The 19,169-nt window shown below is 47.4% G+C and overlaps 1 protein-coding gene across 1 annotated transcript in view; it reads right to left on the bottom strand.

The window, feature by feature from the left end:
• Positions 1–991: 991 nt before the first annotated feature.
• IQGAP3 (IQ motif containing GTPase activating protein 3) overlaps positions 992–19,169 on the bottom strand; it is a 75,093-nt gene continuing 56,915 nt past the window's right edge. The window contains exons 29-38 of the mRNA XM_060253765.1: positions 18,563–18,795; positions 16,656–16,788; positions 15,448–15,550; positions 13,684–13,822; positions 11,524–11,611; positions 9,844–10,056; positions 7,907–8,073; positions 7,636–7,728; positions 3,824–3,932; positions 992–2,545 (exon numbers count right to left, since the gene is read on the bottom strand). Coding sequence (XP_060109748.1) covers positions 2,432–2,545; positions 3,824–3,932; positions 7,636–7,728; positions 7,907–8,073; positions 9,844–10,056; positions 11,524–11,611; positions 13,684–13,822; positions 15,448–15,550; positions 16,656–16,788; positions 18,563–18,795 — 1,392 coding nt within the window. The 3' untranslated portion in view covers positions 992–2,431. The remainder of the gene's footprint in view (positions 2,546–3,823; positions 3,933–7,635; positions 7,729–7,906; positions 8,074–9,843; positions 10,057–11,523; positions 11,612–13,683; positions 13,823–15,447; positions 15,551–16,655; positions 16,789–18,562; positions 18,796–19,169) is intronic.

Here is a 19,169-nt window from a genome sequence, read left to right on the forward strand (position 1 = left end):
TGCAGCTCTCAAGCACCTGATGTTTATCCTATGTGGCTCTTACATTAAGCAAGTTTGGTCACCCCTGCTCTAGACCAATATCCTACAGCCAACAGTAGCAGGCCAGATACCACTAAGTTCATAAGAGATGGTTTATCCCTTCTTCTTTTGATCCCTAAGAACTGTGTATTCAGGGATACAAAGCTGGAGTCTGTGGGGAATCGCAATGCGGGAACAATTTGGAAATCTTACCCCACACCTCAACATTTCCAACTCCCTGATTTCTTTAAGCTTTTAGGAGACAATTAGTCTTCCCACCCTTTTTCTCTTTAGCTGAATCCCAGCTGCTTTCAACACCCTCTGCCTCCTGTAGTGTGCACAGAGTCCCCATCATTCAGACTCCCTCCCTGCTTTTGGTTAATTTACAAAGCTATACCTTCCTGCATTCCTCAAGTAGGCAGAGTCTCTTGCTTGTTATGCAGCTTTTGTTTTCCAGAGGCCGGCCAATTTACTATGGCTTCACCTTTGCATGTGGAGGTTCTATTCAGAGAGCCAGTTTGGTGCAGTGGTTAAATGTGCGGGCTGTTATCTGGGAGAACTAGGTTTGATTCCCCACTCCTCCACTTGCACCTGCTGGAATGGCCTTGGGTCAGCCATAGCTCTGGCAGAGGTTGTCCTTGAAAGGGCAGCTGCTGTGAGAGCCCTCTTAGCCCCATGCACCTCACAGGGTGCCTGTTGTGAGGGGAGAAGATATAGGAGATTGTAAGCCGCTCTGAGTCTCTGATTCAGAGAGAAGGGCGGGGTATAAATCTGCAGCTTCTTCTACTACTGTTGTGAGTGAGACAGGATGCTACACTAGATGGACCAGAACACACTAATTTATGCAGTAGCTCACAAAGAAGAATTTTTGCTCACGAGATTCTGCAGCTTAGAGGGAACACTGCAAGCAAAGCAGTTGCTTTATCACTGAGCTATGGACCTTCCCATCATATAATTGACACGTGGCCTACAGTTAGAGCCAATAATTTTATTTCTTTAAAAATCTTCTCCTGTACAAACCATTAAAAAAACTTGCAAAGTCCTCCATCATCAGTCATGCAGCTGATGACATACACAAGCCAAACAATTCCAGAAACCAAACCAAAAGTGAGGAGGGAAATAAAAAAAAGACAAGTACATAATTTGCTATAATATAAAATCAGGCAGCCAGTGACCTTAACTGGCTATGTGAACAAGGTTTCCCATCATGAAGAAAGACTCATTGGTAACCGTGTTCAGCTCAAATGTCTAGACGTGTGAATTTCCCAATGATCAGGTGACTATCCTCAAATTCTGATATTTTGCAATCTCTTCCAAGTGCCATTCCAGGTCTCTCGTATCTCCGGCGATGCAGGTTTCTTAAAATGTCTTGTTTGCTTGTGGCTTTATCAAGGAAGTGCGTGCCAGAACTTTCAGTCCAAGTAGAAAACAAAGCATATATTTTCCGCAAAATTACAGGGTACTATAGGGAATCTCAGGTTCCATGAATAACTTCAAAAAGCATGACAATTATATATAGAATTAATAGTAACCAAGGTCATTGTCTGGGACATGAAACAGTAAAGCAGCAGCAAAAGAAAGATTTTTTTTTATGTATTAGTGTCAGCAAGGTTTTTCCACACTGTCTCCATGACGGTGCTATTGGAGTGCACTCCGGTGGACTGTACAGTCCAACCCAAGGCCTGCTTTATAAGTGATGCCAGTGAGACTAAGCCCTTCCCCACGTGTGACTTTGCACATGCGCAGGGTCTTGTTTAAACATTGCTGCAACCTGCGCAGATCAACTCTACGTGCTTCAGCCTGCAGGCGAGCAATCCATAGCCCACACAGATATATTGCACTTGCATAGAAGCTCTGGGACCCGAGGAACTGGAGTGCAAGGATAAAGAAAAACGACAACAACAAAATCAGAACTGGTCAACCTAAGCTTGTGTTATGCTGTTTCTATCACGGAAGACCAGAACGTCCCTTTAGACATATACACAAAAACCCTGCATGTGGAAAACTAACAATTTGGGGAGATGGTTGGGCAAGTGTCCTTCTCCGGGATAGGCTAGGTTTCTACATTTGAGGGATTTCAACTGCATGGAGGAATATTCCCTGCAGATAGAAAGCTAGCATTATCAAGAAGTGTTCTAAAGCCAAACCGTCTGCCTGAGAAGCTACCTCAGATGCAGGGATAGCATCATCTGGAGGAATACTAAATTATTGGAGCCCACACCCCTCCAGTTTGAAGCAGAATAGCTCAAATGCAGGCTTCAAGTTGATGGCTGCACATGAATTAGCAGAGCACCGTCATGGCTTTGGAGTACCACTGTTTCTTTGGCATTGTGTCAACGACCCCTTTCCCCACAACATAATTCTCTGTATTTCCTGGAACTCTTGCACAATCCCCACCTCCAACTGCCCCCAGCTACTTTTTGAAGAACTTCTTGTTGAGGAGGAAGATCAAGAGGTTGACATTGATTCTGGCCTTGTCAAACATCTTCATGACAGCAACGCCCTCGTACTGGAGCTGGAGGAGGTCCTAAGAAGAGAAACAAAGAAGGGACCCGGGGTGGGGGGGTCTGTCAATGACTATGAGCCAAAATAGGCCAATGGAACCTCCAGTGTTCTGAAGCAGTGTACCTGAACACCTTTTGCTGGGGAGGGGAGCAAAAAAAGCAAAGACACTAGATCAGGCCAAACTTGCTTAAAGAAAGAGCCACAGAATAAACATTACATGTTTGAGAGCTGCAAGGCATGAATGTCAGATGTTTGAGAGAAGGAAGGAAGGAAGGAAGGAAGGAAGGAAGGAAGGAAGGAAGGAAGGAAGGAAGGAAGGAAGGAAGGAAGGAAGGAAGGAAGGAAGGAAGGAAGGAAGGAAGGAAGGAAGGAAGGAAGGAAGGAAGGAAGGAAGGAAGGAAGGAAGGAAGGAAGATGGGGAGGGAGAGGTGGAAAGAAAGCAACTTTGACTTTAAATGCATTCTCCAAGCTGCCAGTTGGCTTGGCTTGTAGAAATGAATTAAAGAGAGATGAGACAGCGGAGGCTTCGAGAGCCACACAATATGTGTAAAAGAGCCACATGTGGCTCCCGAGCCATAGTTTGGCCACCCCTGCACTAGATGGATCTTGGGTCTAATTCCAGCAGGGTTGCTCTTGATGTTCAGAGCTATTTTAACAGGGGGTCCCTGACCTTTTTCAGCCTGCAGGGTCCTCTGGAATTTTCAGAGAGTGGTGAGTTCTACCTCCAAAAATGGCCCCTCTAGGAGATGGAGCCAAACACAATACTTCCCCCCTCCTTGCTTTTTAAAAGCAATGGAGAAAGGGGATAAAAAGAAAAACAGGAAAGCCCCAGTGAGAATGGAAGAGAAGGAGGAATAAAAAGAAAGAAACCTTAAAGGAGCGTTGGAACCATAAGCCTGGATGCTTTCTAGTTCCCCTGATCCACTGGAGGCAGCTGCTGCTATTGTATCTTTTTATTTGAATGAGGGCAGCCAATAACAATCTTTCCTTTACAAAAGCCCCACCCACTTTTGAAAAAGTTTGGTGGGTGCCATGTTGGGGAACCATATAGTTTACTTCCAAGTAGCAGATGCTATTGAGACAATTTGTGAGGGGGCTGTTGCTTTCATGCTTACCCTTGGGCTTCTGGGAAGCAATATTCTATTACGTCCTATTATTTAGGGGGAGGTATTTGTGAGTTTCCTGCATTGTGCAGGGGGTTGGACTAGATGACCCTGGAGGTCCCTTCCAACTCTATGGTTCTAGACACAAAAGGAGGGCAAGGAGGACAGGGTAATAAAAATCCCTGCCAGCCCCTTACCTGGTAATGAAGCAGAAATTTCTCCATGTCGATCCCCATAAACTTTGCCTTCACCTGGAACTGGCCAGCTTCTCCACAGGGAACGATGTCAAAAATGACATTTCTGAGCCTGGAAAGAAAAAAAAAAAGGAGCAAAAGACCATTCTTAAGAGGCCAGAAGCCCACCTCCCTCCTGGAAGGGACAGGGTGAGCTCAGAGGAAGCGGGGACTCCCAAGTTTTATTTCAACTGTTGATCAGAATGGGCAGCCCTGGGCTAGGTAGACCAACGGCATGATTTCACCTAAGGCAGCTTCCTACCCAGACAACAATATCGCTTGTTCTGCCCACCCTTCATCAGCCCTCTCAAAAGTCCAGTAGGATAAATTAAAATGGAAGGATTAGCTGTGGGGATGGCGTCGGGAACCCCAAGTACAGATTGCAAGCCAACAGGCCTTGATCCAATGTGGCTCATTTAAGCCAAGCCAGAGTACTGATTCTTAGGGGACGGGCTGAGCCATTGGTTTATAGCAGCGGCTCCCAACCTTTTTGGTATGGTGGCCTACAAGTGCAAATTTAAGAAGATAGATATTGGATTTACATCCCACCCTATACTCTGAATCTCAGAGTGGTCACAATCTCCTCTACCTCTCCCCCACCCACAACAGACACCCTGTGAGGTGGGTGGAGCTAAGAGAGCTCTCCCAGAAGCTGCCCTTTCAAGAACAACTGTGAAAGCTATGGCTGACCCAAGGCTATTCCAGCAGGTGCAAATGGAGGAGTGGGGAATCAAACCTGGTTCTCCCAGATAAGAGTCCGCGCAATTAACCACTACCCCAAATTGGCTGTGACCCATCCAGGGCTGGCCCAAGGGTTTTTGGCGCCTGAGGCAAGCTATGGCTAGGGATGTGCATTCGGTTCGGCCGAACCGAATATACAGCCGAATCAACACTGATTCGGCTGTATATGGAATCGGCTGTAGCCGATTCCCATTGCCGCCTATTATGCGGCAGCCGAATACGGCTCGCTGTATGCTTCCGAATAGCTATTTGGAAGTATACGGCTGTCAAAGCTGTCAAAGCAAAAGGCGGGAAAGTGGCTTCTGCAGCCTCAAAGGAGCTGCTTGCCTAGTACTTTCCCGCTTTTAGTGGCCTCTTCCTGCCTCTCCAATAGCCTTCCTGGGATCAGGGAGGGGGAAGAGGAGCTCCAGCAGCCAATCCAAAGCATGCATTTGCAAAATGCATTGCAAATGCATGCTTTGCAGGGCTGTTGTGTAGCTGATGGCCCAGCCATCAGCTACATTGTTGTTATTTTGATCTTTTGCTTACTTGGGTATCCAAGTAAGCACTGTTGTCTGGCCAATCAGAGAGCAGTGCTATTTTTTGAAATTGCTCTCTGTAGGGCCAGAGAACCTTTTTAAGGAGTCTTCCTGCTGGACTCCTCCATTGCTATGCTGGTGTGTGGCTTGGTGTGTGTGTGAGAGAGATTGTGCTGCTGCTGGTGGCTGGCCCTTGGCTTCAGCTGCTGCTGCCTGCTGCTCTCTCACTCAGCCTTACTTCCCTGGACTCAGAGAAGACAAGGTAAGACAGTTTTGGGGTTCTTGTTTTAGTTTTTGTTGGTAAAAGGACTAGAGTCCCTTTACTTGTCCAGATTTGGGTGGGTGAGTACTGGGTGGGTAGGGTAGCTATTTGGGGTTGGGGTTAGGTTCTGCTGGGGGTGGGGGCCTGGGGTGGGGGGGTTTTGCTAATTTGCCCATATCTTAATTTAGTGAGAGGACTTTTAAAAGTGCAGTGTCCTTTTACTTCTCCTGATTTGGGTGGCTTGGATTTCTTGGGGTTAGGGTGAAGGGGGGTTTTCTTTTTTGGGGGGGGGGAGTTCCTGTATTGTTAAAAGTTGAGTTTTTTACTGTTTCAGTGTTTGATTTGTTGCTGCTGTGTTGTGTTGCTGCTGTGTTACTTTTCTCTTCAGGTTATTGGGGGGGGGGGTGTTGTTGACTGATTTGGCCTGAGCTTTCTTATTGGTGAAAAGGCCATTTTTTAACACTTGAGTTGCTTGGCCTTTTCTCCTGTTGTCCCTTTTCTTGGTTTGGGGGTGGGGGTGTTGTTGACTTATTTGGCCTGAGCTTTCTTGTTGGTGAAAAGGCCACTTTTTTAACACTTGGCCTTTTGTGATTCTGCTGGTTTTGTTTTGGTTTTTTTAAATTACCTCTGGTTGGTGTGGGGGTTGGCGAGAGTGTGTGTGGGCTGGGTCACTTTCTTGTTTTTATAGAGTAGATTGTGTGTTCTGTGGCAGGGAAGCTGGCACCTGGGTGAGAGACCCAGAACCAGCAGGTTTGTTGTGGTTGGCCAGCTCTCCCCGTGTTGTTTGGGGCAGGGCTGGAGAGCTGGCATCTGTAGATTGTGTGTTCTGTGGCAGAGAAGCTGGCACCTGGGTGAGAGACCCAGAACCAGCAGGTTTGTTGTGGTTGGCCAGCTCTCCCCGTGTTGTTTGGGGCAGGGCTGGAGAGCTGGCATCTGTAGACTGTGTGTTCTGTGGCAGGGAAGCTGGCACCTGGGTGAGAGACCCAGAACCAGCAGGTTTGTTGTGGTTGGCCAGCTCTCCCCGTGTTGTTTGGGGCAGGGCTGGAGAGCTGGCATCTGGGTTTGCTGCAGCCAGGTCTGCAGAGCAGACCTTGAGCAGATTGTGTTTTGTGTGGCAGTGACGTTGGCAACTGGGTTTATATTGCTTCCAGGCCTGCAAGGTTCATAGAATAGATAGAGGAATGTAGTGCATTTGGGTCCTATAGAGATTCTCTGATGTGGTTAGGTTTGGCTTTGGGTGCCCCAGGAATTGGACCCCCTGGTCCAATTTTTTTTGGCCTTGTGGGTTTTGTGTGGGACAGTGCCCTGAAGCTGCACAGCAGTTTGGGGGGCTCTCCTCAAAACCCCCTGCTCCCCAGAGCCACTTTTCCTACGACAATTACAGTGAGGAAGTGGCTAATTGGGCTTTCCCCATCATTGTTAGCAATGGGCCTTTTGGGGAGCCCAAAGACAGGGACCCCCTGGCCCAATCTTTTTGGGACTTGGGGGGGTTGGAGGGGAGAGTCCCCTGCAGGTCCCCTGCAAATTTGGGGGCTCTATCTCAAACCCCCTCCCCTCCATGCGGCTTCAAATATAATAGGGCTGTATATTCGGTAATAGCCGCGCATCTACCGTATATGCGGCTATTCCGAATGCGGTATTCAGGAGTATACGGGGATTCCGAATCCCCCCCCCCCCGTATACTTCCGAATCCGTGTCAATCCGAATTTTTTTTTTTTGCATATCCCTAGCTATGGCCTTGGTGCCCATCTGATTCAGCATTCTGTTCTCTATGAGGGCTAACCAGATGTTTTTGAAAAGACAAGTGGCACACAAAAGGCACACCACGAAGCCCAAGCAACTGGCATTCAGACACATGCAGCTGTTGTGTACGGAGGTTACATTCCAGCCTTTGGCCACCCTCTCCTTCTCCTTTAGCCCCTCTAATTCCCCCTTAAGGTTCTAGGAGACTCACTCTAGTGACCATCAGGACACGTTTCACTTGCTCAGCATGAATATGCAGTGAAGAAAAAAAAAATCAACTAGATGTTTGTTTCCAGGGTAAAAAACACAGCCATGGGAAAGGCAGGGAAAGCCATTAGGGAGCGCTGGCCCACAACCCATTTGCAGAGGCTTCCTGACCCACTTTTGGGTCCCAACCCGCAGATTGGAAAGCACTGGTCTACAGGATGCCATCGGTCAGGGATCTGTGTTGGACTGAGAGAGGAACTCAACCATCAGCCCAACAGATTTGGAACGGCAAAGAGAAAACTTACTGGTTGACTGGGAGGCCTTCAATCTCCAGCAAAACACCCTTTTCAAAGAGACGAGCCGCAGTGTAATGGAGGGTTGCTTGCTTCTTGCTAGGCCTGGGAAGGAGTGAGAAGGCACGTTTCAGATTATGGCTGAACTTGTGTGCGCGCTCCATTAACATCTCAGGGAGGCGACTTGTCTGATCGTCTGGAGGTAAATTTCAGTGCACCCTATGTGAGCAGACACAAGCTGTGGGAATACTCCCTCACAAAAAGCGGTGCTTTGCTAACATACTTGCTTCTGGCAGCGAGGTTGTCCAGGCAGGTCCAGATGTACTGATTGTAGTAGTCCACCTGCTCCTCGTAGAACATCCTCTTGGAGTTGAGGCTGTGAAGGGTCTGCTGCAGCTTCACCAGCTCTGCCTTGCGGTGCTGCCGGTGTTGCCGCTGGTTGCGAATATCCTAAGAGACAACGACAGGCTCAAGCAATACCACTGAGCTCAGATTTTGGGTGTTCAGAACACTTGCCATGTCAACCCTGGCCCAAACTGACCCTCCCCAGCCTCAACACCTGAATCTTGAGGCTCATCAAACTTTGGAAAGGTTCATACCCACTTTGGAAAGGGTCATAGCCTCACCCCCCTGTGCCTTTCCCTTCTAATGCTGCAGGGCTCACAGACCAGGAGACGAAAGCCTGGTTGCCTACCACCCTGGAAGTATTATTAAGCATAATAATAATAATTTTTAATTTATATCCTGCCCTTCCCGCCAAAGCAGGCTCAGCATGATAAACCTTTATGGAGTGAGGCTGACTGCTCAAAGCTGTAGACTGAGAGTCTGTTTGGTGTAGTGGTTAAGTGCACAGACTCCTATCTGGGAGAACTAGGTTTGGTTCCCCACTCTTCCATATGCAACTGCTGGAATGGCCTTGGGTCAACCATAGCTCTCCTAGGAGTTGTCCTTGAAAGGGCAGCTGCTGCGAGAGCTCTCTCAGCCTCACCTACCTCACAGGGTGTGTGTGTGTGTGGGGAGGGGGGGGAAGATAAAGGAGATTGTGACCACTCTGAGACTCAGAGTATAGGGCAGGATATAATCCAATATCGTCATCTTCTTCTTCTATGCACCTTATTTGGTAATCATCACAGCAGCTCTCTAAGGTAGCTAACTACCTCCTCAGTACTGCACTGTGAACCTGGATACCTGGTAGGAAGTGCCATGAAATTGTATCCCACTTACAGCAGCCTCTGATGAGGTTTTCAAGGCAAGAGACAGTTGGGGTGGATCGCCATTGCCTGCCTCAGTGCAGTAAACCTTGACTTCCTTGGTGGCCTCCCATCCAAATGGGCTGACCCTGCTTAGCTTCTGAGCTGTGACCAGATTGGGCTAGCCTGGGCCATACAGGTCAGGGCATGGATGGCCCCAGTATTCCAGTGCTGGGATGGCCCCAGCTATTCCAGAAGCTAAGCAGAGTCAGCCCTGGTTAGTACTTGGATGAGAGACCATATTGGCAATGGCAAACCACCTCTAGTCATTTCTTGCCTTGAAAACATACAGGGCTGGCTTAAGTTGGCTGTCACTTGACAGCACTTTACACACACACATTGTGGTCAGAGGCAGGGAGGCTCAGTTTGCGCCCCCATTTTTGTCCTCCCAACAAATCAGAGCAAGAGGTTTGGTTGAAAGCAGCCCAAATTTCACTCAGTGAGCTTCACGGGCTCTCAGAGACCCAGTGGCATAGTGGTAAAGTATGAAGTGCAAGGACTCTTATCTGGGAGAACAAGGTTTGATTCCCCACTCCTCCTCCACATGCAGCCAGCTGGGTGACCTTGAGTCTGACATAACTTTGTCAGAGCAGTTCTCTCTCAAGAGCTGTTCTCTCAGAGTCCTCTCAGCCCCACCAACCTCACAGGGTGTCTGTTGTAGGGAAAGGATGGGAAGGAGACTGTAAGCCGCTCTGGGACTCTGAGTGAAGGGCGGGGCATAAATCCGATCTTCTCCTTCAAGGATTTGAAGCCAGGTCTTCCAGGTTCTATCCCAACAACTCTAACCTCTACACCACACTGACTCTCTAGTGGTCTGGCTAAGTGTAAGAGTTTCCCTATGGCACGTGGAATCACATGGAATCGCAAAACCACTCAGTGAAGACTGAAAAGCAATTAGCCAAGTCCCTGTCTGCTGTCCCTCATCCTGCCACTGAGACCTCTTCTTCTAGGGGTGCTCCACCTGGCCTACCTTGGCCATCTCATTGATGATCTCTTGATACTGGTTGGTGGAATCAACCACCCCCAGACTTTCAAGGTGCCGCAGATTCTTGACAACTTTCCGCTTCTTCTCCTCGATCGAGAGGAGGCTGTTGCCGGCCAGGGAGCGGTTGCGCCTCAGTTTGCCTGGGGCCTGAGCATCACATAAGGCCCTCCTCTTCATGAGATGGTGGTGAAAGACTTCCTGGAGGGAAAGAAAAGCCCCTTTTCACAGATTATCTCAGGAACGGTATTTCCAGAAAATCCAGTCAAACTGCCAAGGTCTGATGATGTGCAAACAGGTCACCATACTGAACGCAGCTGCTTTTGAAGCCACCTGGACTAGAGAGCTAATCAGGCAAGATGTTTAAAAAAATCCTAAAATCTACTTAACACTTACGTTAAGGAAAAACCCTAAAGCATGCTGGTTTTGCACACACAACAGTTTTGGGCACAATTACACCACGTAGTAGATTTTGTTAGTAATGAAGCAGCATCAGTGGAGAGCCCTTTGTATAAAGGGCATCTCACTTGACAAGAGTGAAAACAGTTCCCAAAAGACCAAAAAAGGATTGTGAGAATTCAGATGGCTTGGTACAAATGCTATAATCTATACTGAGAATGTAGACAGTTTGGACACCAGAAATATCAGAAATCCAGATGTGTAGAAGGAAGAAAAGAGAAAAAGGGGGGCTTTCTCTTACTCCAGATAACAACCAAAGTCTGGGTCAGGATGTTATGCAGAATCTTGTTTTGTGCTTGAACTTTGGGATCAAGCCCAGAAGAAACGGCTTTTTGCAAGCTGGTGCCATGGCTCTGGGAATGAGCTGTGGGGGATCCTGAAGGTCTCCAGTTAAAACCTGGCCTTTGTCATGGACTGACTGCATAACCAGGGGTGTCGAACTCTTCTATTATGAGGGCCAGAACTGACATATATGAGAGACCTTGTTGGGCTGGGCCATGAGTGTCATAAAATGTAATGCCAGGAAGTAGAGATACAAACTTTATAAAGGACATGGGGTGCTTTCTTTCTTTGTGCTTTCTATTTATTTCTCTTGTGGGATCCAGGGAACTGGGCAAAGGAAGCTCTGGCTCTTTTCCTCCCTCCCCAGTGGACGAGGAGGGGGAGGAGCCTCAGCCAATAGATGGAAGAGGGGAGGAGCCTCAGCCAATGGATGGAAGAGATCTGCTGTGCGATCGAGAAAGCCTGCCAAAGCAAGCTTTCCTTCCCCCCTTCCTCCCCAAGGGAGGACTCTCAGCCAATAGATAAAATAGAGGCTTTGCTCTGTAGCTCCTGTGCGATTGAGAGAGTCTGGCAAAGCAAGCTGTGACACAGAAGGAAGCAAGAGGGGGAGGAGGGCCTGATTTGCCCCCCGGGCCACATGTCTGACACCCTGGCATAGACTCTGGCAAGCTGTTCTTTTGCAGCTGCAAGCCCCCCGCAGGGTGATAATATTGGTGTACATTAAAAGGTAGTTGCAAAGATTAAAGAAGATAATGTAAGCAGAATGATTTGAGACCTGAAAGTGGTATGTAAATTATAAGCACCATTACTGAAAAAACCATAATCTGACCTGTTTTGCAATGATCTATATCTCTATTGCGCTTAACTTTCATTTTTTTTGGCAGAACACTGGGGGGAGGGGAGGGTGTTGGTGCTGAATTTCCTCACCTGATCCTCTGATGCCTTGGTCCGTAATATTTCCATAAGCAAATCTCCAGGCTGAGATTGGATCACATCCACCAGCATCTGTTTGGTGCTTTGAGAATAAAAGCAGATGATAGATCAGTTCACCCGCACCGGGAAGGCCCAGTCTAGCCTAATCTTGTCAGATTTCAGAAGCTAAGCAAGATCAGCCCTGGTTAGTACTTAGATGGGAGACCAGCAAGGAAGTTCAGGGTCACTGTGCAGAGGCAAAACGACTCCGGAATGACTCTTGCCTTGAAAACCCTACAGGACCAACAAAAGTCAGCTACGACTTGATGGCACTCCGCACCACCAGCTCAGTTTCACTGGAGGGGAAGCAAAGAAAGGTTTTCACTTCCCCCAGGTGACCATCCCAAGGGTTTGCTCTTATAGCCATGGGCACCAGAGCATCGTAACCCGTTTATAGCCAGGATCTGTGGCTACACCTTCCCCCACCACACAGAAAAGCTCAGATTCAACCCTCAGCATCTTCTGTCAGAGCATACTGAGGTAGAGGGACCATTGGTCCGATTTTGCTGGCAGTAACCCCCCTGTGAACCCTGCAGAACTTTTTTCCTCAGAGGGGGGAAAAGACAACGACTGCAGATTTATACCCCACCCTTCTCTCTGAATCAGAGACTCAGCGGCTTACAATCTCCTCTATCTTCTCCCCCCACAACAGATGCCCTGTGAGGTGGGTGGGGCTGAGTCTGCACATTTAACCACTACACCAAACTGGAGGGAGGGAGAGAGAGCGAGAGCACACATTCCTTCAGGAGTCAATATTTGTACAAATGTGCCCCCATGTGGTTAGAGACAGCAACTACTGCAGAATTCAGCAATCAGAATTTTCAGTAATCGATCAATTATCAGGTGAAAGTATGCAAGTTAGCCTGTGCACGTATTGATTCATCCACCTTGGCACTGTATATTCTGACTGGCAGCAGTGCTCCAGTGTCCCTGGTGGAGAAAGATCTTTCCCCAGCCATGCTATCAGAGAATCTTTTCACTTGAGATGCTAGAGACAGATCCTGGTTCCTTGAAGCCGCCTTCTCCCAAGTCAGAACCTTGGCCCATCAGCCCCTCTCCAGGATTTCAATCCCTGAGATACGAGGGATTGAACCTGGGACCTTCTGCATGCCAAGCAAGTGCTCAACTACTGAGCTATGAGCTCTCCACAGCCTTAGGCTTCCATGAGAACCTTTAACTGTAGATGCTGCATTCATGCACATTACAGAATTCCTTGCCAAAAGATGTGATGATCCATAGTAAGCTTTAAAAGTAAAGGAGACTCAGACAACAAAGGACACGTTCAGCGGTGGAGCACCTACCTGGCATGCAGAAAAGTCCCAGGTTCAATATCTGGCATTTCCAATTTTAAAAATCTGGTAGCAAGTGATGTGAGAGACCTCTGTCTGAGACCCTGCAGAGCTACTGCCAAATTTGAACAGACAATACCGAGGGTCTGATTCAGAATAAGGTAGTTTCACGTGTTCATGAGAGCCAGTTTGGTGTAGTGGTTAAGCGCACAGACTCTTATCTGGGAGAACCAGGTTTGATTCCCCACTCCTCCACTTACAGCAGCTGGAATGGCCTTGGGTCAGCCATAGCTCTCGCAGGAGTTGTCCTTGAAAGGGCAGCTGCTGTGAGAGCCCTCTCAGCCCCATCCACCTCACAGGGTGTCTGTTGTGGGAGGAGAAGATATAGAAGATTGTAAGCCACTCTGCTTTAGAGAGAAGGGCGGGGTATAAGTCTGCAGTTTTCTTCGTCATGTCCTCAAGTCCTGCAATGATGATGATAACCAAATAGGCCCTCCATGTATAGCAGCAATCAACCACTGAATTCTAGACCCCGGAGTAGCTCTCTCTGTTTTGCCAGCTTCCCAGAGACACCTGTCTGGTCACTGCCGAATGTGAAACTCAAACATCTCCCAGCTGATCCAGCACACACATGGATTCTGTTTTCCATTTAGATGGCTCGCGGTACTTTTCAGCCAGTTCCAGCCGTGTCGGTGAGAGATGCCTCCCCTTCCATATTATCCTATGTACTTCTTGCTGGTGGGGGGCAGACCAAGACATCTCTCTGCAACCTTCAAATGCCGTTTTGGGAATGCTACAACACTCTTGAATATTAGTAGCCTCTCACCTTAGCAACAAGCTTTTGGTATCCTTGCCCTCAGTGTTGGTCTCTGCCCCATCAAATTTATTGGTGAGGGTAAGTGAGAACTCTGCCTTGGCGAGCTGAGACAGGGCATGTTCCGAGTCTCCATTTCCCACACTTTCACCTGTCAAAAGGTTGAAATTAAAATGGATTAAGAAAGAAAAAGAGTTCTTAGGCAACCTGCTCAGGGCTGAACTAAATCAATATATCTTAATTCTCAACATGGCCCCACCTGTGGACGCTTAATTATGGGATCATGGATAGAGAAGACAGATCTTCCTGCAAATCTGAGAAAAGCCTTAGGTTTGTAGAAAAAATTGAAACCTTTTAAAAGACAAAAATTTAGGGGATTAAAATTCCCTCAAATGAAAGGAATGCCTGTACTTTTAAGCAACAAATGTTCTCAGTGGCTGTTGCTAAGCAACCACAATAGTACTGCCAGCCTTCAAGCCTTGGTTTCTGTCAATGAGAGGAAAGGGCCCTTTCCAGAACTGCTTTGGCCTTTGAGGAGGAACTCATCAGGGCCAGGTACAGCAGCAGCTGTCAGATGATTCACTACCACACAACTCAGTCATCTCACCCAGGTCTGGCTGCTTGCTACTGTTCAACAACAGCCACCCCATCGAAACCACTGTGGTATAGTGATTACAGTTAGATCTCAAAGACCCAGGTTCAAGTTCCCATTCTGTCATGGTGCTTATTGAGTAACCTTGGGCCAGTCACACATTTTCAACCTAATCTACCTCACAGGGTTGTTGTGAGGATAAAATGGAGGACAGGAGTATGATGTGAGATGTTTTGGTGAGGTATAAATGAAATAAATAATACAGCTGAAGTTGGGAGGCAGATAAACAGTAGACTTTACTTAGCAGCTGGGGAGGAGAAAGGGAAGCAGAGAGAAGTGAGAATATGGGAGCTGGCAGGAGAAGGCAGAGTGGAAAGGGGGATACAGGAAAAGTGAGTCCCCCCTCTCAGTCCTTTTCCGTTCTCCACCACACAACTGGGCCCAGCCCAGCCAGCCCCATCCAACTCGGCCAGAGTTTTTACAGGGGAGGCCTCTAGGGGGAAGGAAGGATGAATAGTTGAAGATGGGATACATAAAGGTAGGTCAGCTAGTGGATGAAAAGGAAGCTGAAAAAGGAAAGAGGCTATGGAGGCTTGCAGGGAAGGAAAAGAGGAAATAGTGGGGAGGGAGAAATATGATACCCCTCCCAAGTCCTTGCAGGTCCCAAGTTGCGTCACTATTTTTCTTCCCTGCACTCGACACGTTTAGGGGCTACTAAGCATCATAATACCATCACATTTTCCTTCCGTCACTGGCTGCCATAGAATCAGAGCTGGAAGGAGCCCTCCAAGCCATCTAGTCCAACCCCCTGCTCAGTGCAGGATCAGTCAGTGGCAGGGAAGTGCCACGAGGTCACAGGCACAAGGTAAATTCTTGTTCATTACTGGCAGTATGGGCAGAGTAAGAAACACAGAGCAAAGCAGAGCTTGCTCATTCAGACACCACTGCTAAAATTCTTCAACCAGGGCTTGGCCTCACCCATCAGAGGACTTTGCTTTCACTTTGTACAGTTCTCTCAAAAGCCAACCAAAGAAACAAAAGAAAGAAAATACAGGTGCAATCGGTGTTACATCAGGGGGGTGACCAACTGTGGGTTCCTACCGGGGAAGGGCCAATATGCTACACAACACAAGAGTATGGATTCTGGGTTATGGGGTCGCTATTGAATTCTGTGCCATGCTTACCTATTAAGGACTGGATGGTAGGCAACTCCCCCAGGTCTTCTAAAAGCTCATGCAAAGGGTCCCTAGGATCAGGAGCCACAAACCGCTGGTGCTCCAGTAACAGCTGTAATGAGGCCAAAGACAGAAAACTGGGGAGTAATAGACACTTGAAACCATGTAAACCTTGGATACGATATAAAAATAACAACAACAAACTCATGGGTCTAGTTAACCCAAGGTGGCTAGAGACGTGTTCTTCTCTGGCAAAGGTACCCCTTGCATCGCGAGGCATATGAAACAGAAGGATTCTCAAAACAGTGTCCTATGGCAGTGGAGCAGCTATTCAAGGGAAGAGTCATATCATATTAACTCTTGAAGCTGCCTTATAGGAGTCAGAGCATTGGTCCATCAAGGAAAGTATTGTCTACTCTGACCTACAACTTGATCTAGCAAAAGAGGTGCAAGGAATTGAACCGGGGACCTTCCGCATGCAAAACAGATGCTTTACCACCATTCTATGGCACTAGGAATTGAACCGGGGACCTTCTGCATGCAAAACAGATGCTTTACCACCATTCTATGGCACTAGAGCTGATGACACACAAAATTAAATCTTCGGTCCATCTAGCTCAGCATTGTTGACCCTGACAGACACTGGCTTTCTGGGGTAGGGTTTTCCGTGACACCTGCCAACTTGAAATGGCAAGGGCTGAACCCAGGACTTTCAGCAAGCAAAATAGGCGCTCACCCACGGAGACATCACCCTGCCATGTGATGGATCAGGATTTTACAGCTGCTTGTAAAAGAAACTTTTTCCAATGCAACTCTCCTCACACTGCATAAGATTCAGCCCATGGTACTTATGGTCTGTAAACCTGAAGCTGTAAAGTTTAGACTAGGGACACACATTAAATAAATTTCCACAAAAAGGCTTCATTTTGTATATTTTATGATTCAGCTTTGGAAATAACTTTGATTTTTTGGAACAGTGATGAGTCATCGGGGTCATACGTCAAATGGAGCGGGGCGGGGGGAGAAGAAGTCCTGTTTGAGTCTCCATAATAATGGGGACTGGAAACTTCATTCGTTTTAAAAGCCAGTGCAAGATTCTCCATGTTCCAAACCTTCTTCCAACAGAGCCTTGTTAAGTTTTACAGCAGACATACCAAACACACACAGTGTCAGAAACCAGACTGACTCTCAACCAAGGTCATTTTGCATATTCTCACCTTGTGTGTATTAATTAGTTCCCCAACGGTGATGTAGACCACTGGTTTGGTGATCATCACTATATCAGAGTATTTGTCTACATTAAACCTGTCCTCTGGTTCTGGTACTGAACAAGCCAAGCTGATGAATTTTCTGAAAGGTACAGAACAAAAACAGTGAAGGATGGGGAATACCTCAAATACACCCCCTCCCAAAAATCTGGAACTCTCTCTATGGTTATGTTGAGCACTGTGGGATCCTGACACACGCAGTCTATGGTGCCGTCCATTTAGCAAAGCCGTGCAAATAAGTTTCCCTAAACATGCTAGCCCATAAACATTTTAATGAAGCTTTTTTGGCTTCATGAAAGAAGGGGGACATTCTTACCTAATTGCCTAGGCTAGAGATTCTAAATGGACACAAGTGATTAGGACATTTCTCTCAACTAGCCACTGGGCTTCTGAGAAGTGCCAAGCATTTCCCACCCATTGCCAAACCCATTTTAGCAACCATTATAGCTGAAATTGTGTTGCTGTGTGTTTTTCGACATTACAAATGCAAATTTTTAAGTGCTGGGATTCTCAGGAAGCTAAATTTATCACCAAAGTCCCCTTCCATGATTTTTTTCCTTACAGGATTATGGCAAACTCACAGCCCTGCCTCTTGTTGCCTGAATTTGTAAAAGCCCATTCAAAGAACACATTTAGCTGCCTTACTGAATCAGGCCATCGGTCCATCAAGGTCAGTACCATCTACTCAAACTGGCAACAGGTCTCAGGCAGAGTTCTTTCACACCACCTACTGCCTGGTCCATTTTAAATCAGAGATGTGGGAACCAATGTTCCCTCTAAGCTGTGGAGTCTTATGAGCAAAAATTCTACTTGTGAGCTACTGGCTTTAAAGTTGTGAGCGAGGAATTTGGCTACTGCATAAATTAGTTCGCTCTGGGACCATCCTTCCTAAATTAAGACAAAAATGTGTGAGCCAGAGGCTACAAAACTGTGAGCTAGCTCACACTAACTCAGCTTATTAATTATTTATTTAATTCCATTTACATCCCGCCTTCCCCATCGAAGCGGGCTCAGGGCGGCTTACATGCGCATGCATATGCATGAGTATAACACATATAAAAGACATAAAAACCATAAAACAGTTCAAAAACATAAAAAGTTAACATTTTGATGCTATGGTCTTAAATTCAAATTTATGTTCTCTGTAGGCAGATCTTAGATGGTCCTTTCCACTGCTGCTACAGGGCAGCTTGCAAGAGGTGGTCCAGATGTTTCCTGAGGACTGTAGTGGCCAGCAATCTAATTTGCAAATGTCTGGTGGAAGAGTGCCGTCTTACAGGCCCTGCAGAACTGTATGAGCTCTCTCAGGGCCCTAACCTCTTCCGGCAACTCGTCCCACCAGTGTGGGGCCATTACAGAGAAGGTCCTGGCTCTAGTTGTCATGAGCCTGGCCTTCTTAGGGCCAGGGATTGAAAGCAGATTTTGTGATCCAGACCGAAGTGCTCTTCGGGGAATATGAGGGGAAAGGCGGTCCCTAAGGTATGCAGGTTCCTGGCCATAGGGAGCTTAGAGGGAACACTGGTGGGAACTGAAAATGGGACCTTCTGCATGCAAAGTGGGCACTCTACCTCTGAGCCACAGTGCCTTCCCACAAGGAACAGTTCCTGGTAAACGACAGCCTTCATGTTGGGAGAAGCTGTGGCTGAGTGGTAGAGCATTTGTCCTGCATGCAGAAAGTCCAGGTTGACATCTCCAGCCTAAAAGGAGCAGGGAGAAGATGACATGAAAGATCTCTGCCCAAGACTCTGGAAAGCCTCCACTAGTCAGAATAGACCATCCTGACCTTGACAGAACAATGGTCTGACTCTGTATAAGGCAGCTTCGTGTGATCCCACTTTGCAGCTCTGGAAACCAACCTGAATTTAAGGTGCGTTTCCTCCAGGTACTGGTTGATCACCCTGAGATGGCTGTTCTCCCCTTCAAACATTTGGTTGGCAGCGGCGTGTTGCAAGATCTTAGCGATGGACCCCAAGTTGCGCCTGTGGTCGGAATGCAGGGCTACCCCAGCCGAAATGTCGACAATATCAAAACCATCTGGAGCGACCACGGCTGGGTTCATGAAACGGTAGTACAGCAGGTTCCCCACAATCTAGGACAGAGACAGATTGACTTCAGTCTTATATGGTCCACCATACTGTTGGGTTTTTACTGTAACCCTCCAGAAAATATGAGTTCACGCTGGAGATCTCCTTAATAATTAAAGCGTAACTCATCTGTTTTAGATGAACTGGAAAAGACACATCGCCTTAAGAAGATGCATTTTACTGTGCATCAAACCAAAGTTCACTATTTGCAAGAATGCTGCCAGCCTGCAGGTACTGGGCAATTCACTAGAAATTGATGTGGTCCACTAATGGACCTTTTGTCCCGAGTATTGAACTCGGAGAGGTGACAGGAAAAAGTAAGAACTAGCGTACACAAGAACAGCAAATCTTTTGAGCTAATTGTTCCCAGTTTCTACCA

The sequence above is a fragment of the Heteronotia binoei genome, chromosome 1 (assembly GCF_032191835.1).
Source record: "Heteronotia binoei isolate CCM8104 ecotype False Entrance Well chromosome 1, APGP_CSIRO_Hbin_v1, whole genome shotgun sequence".
Classification (NCBI taxonomy): domain Eukaryota; kingdom Metazoa; phylum Chordata; class Lepidosauria; order Squamata; family Gekkonidae; genus Heteronotia; species Heteronotia binoei.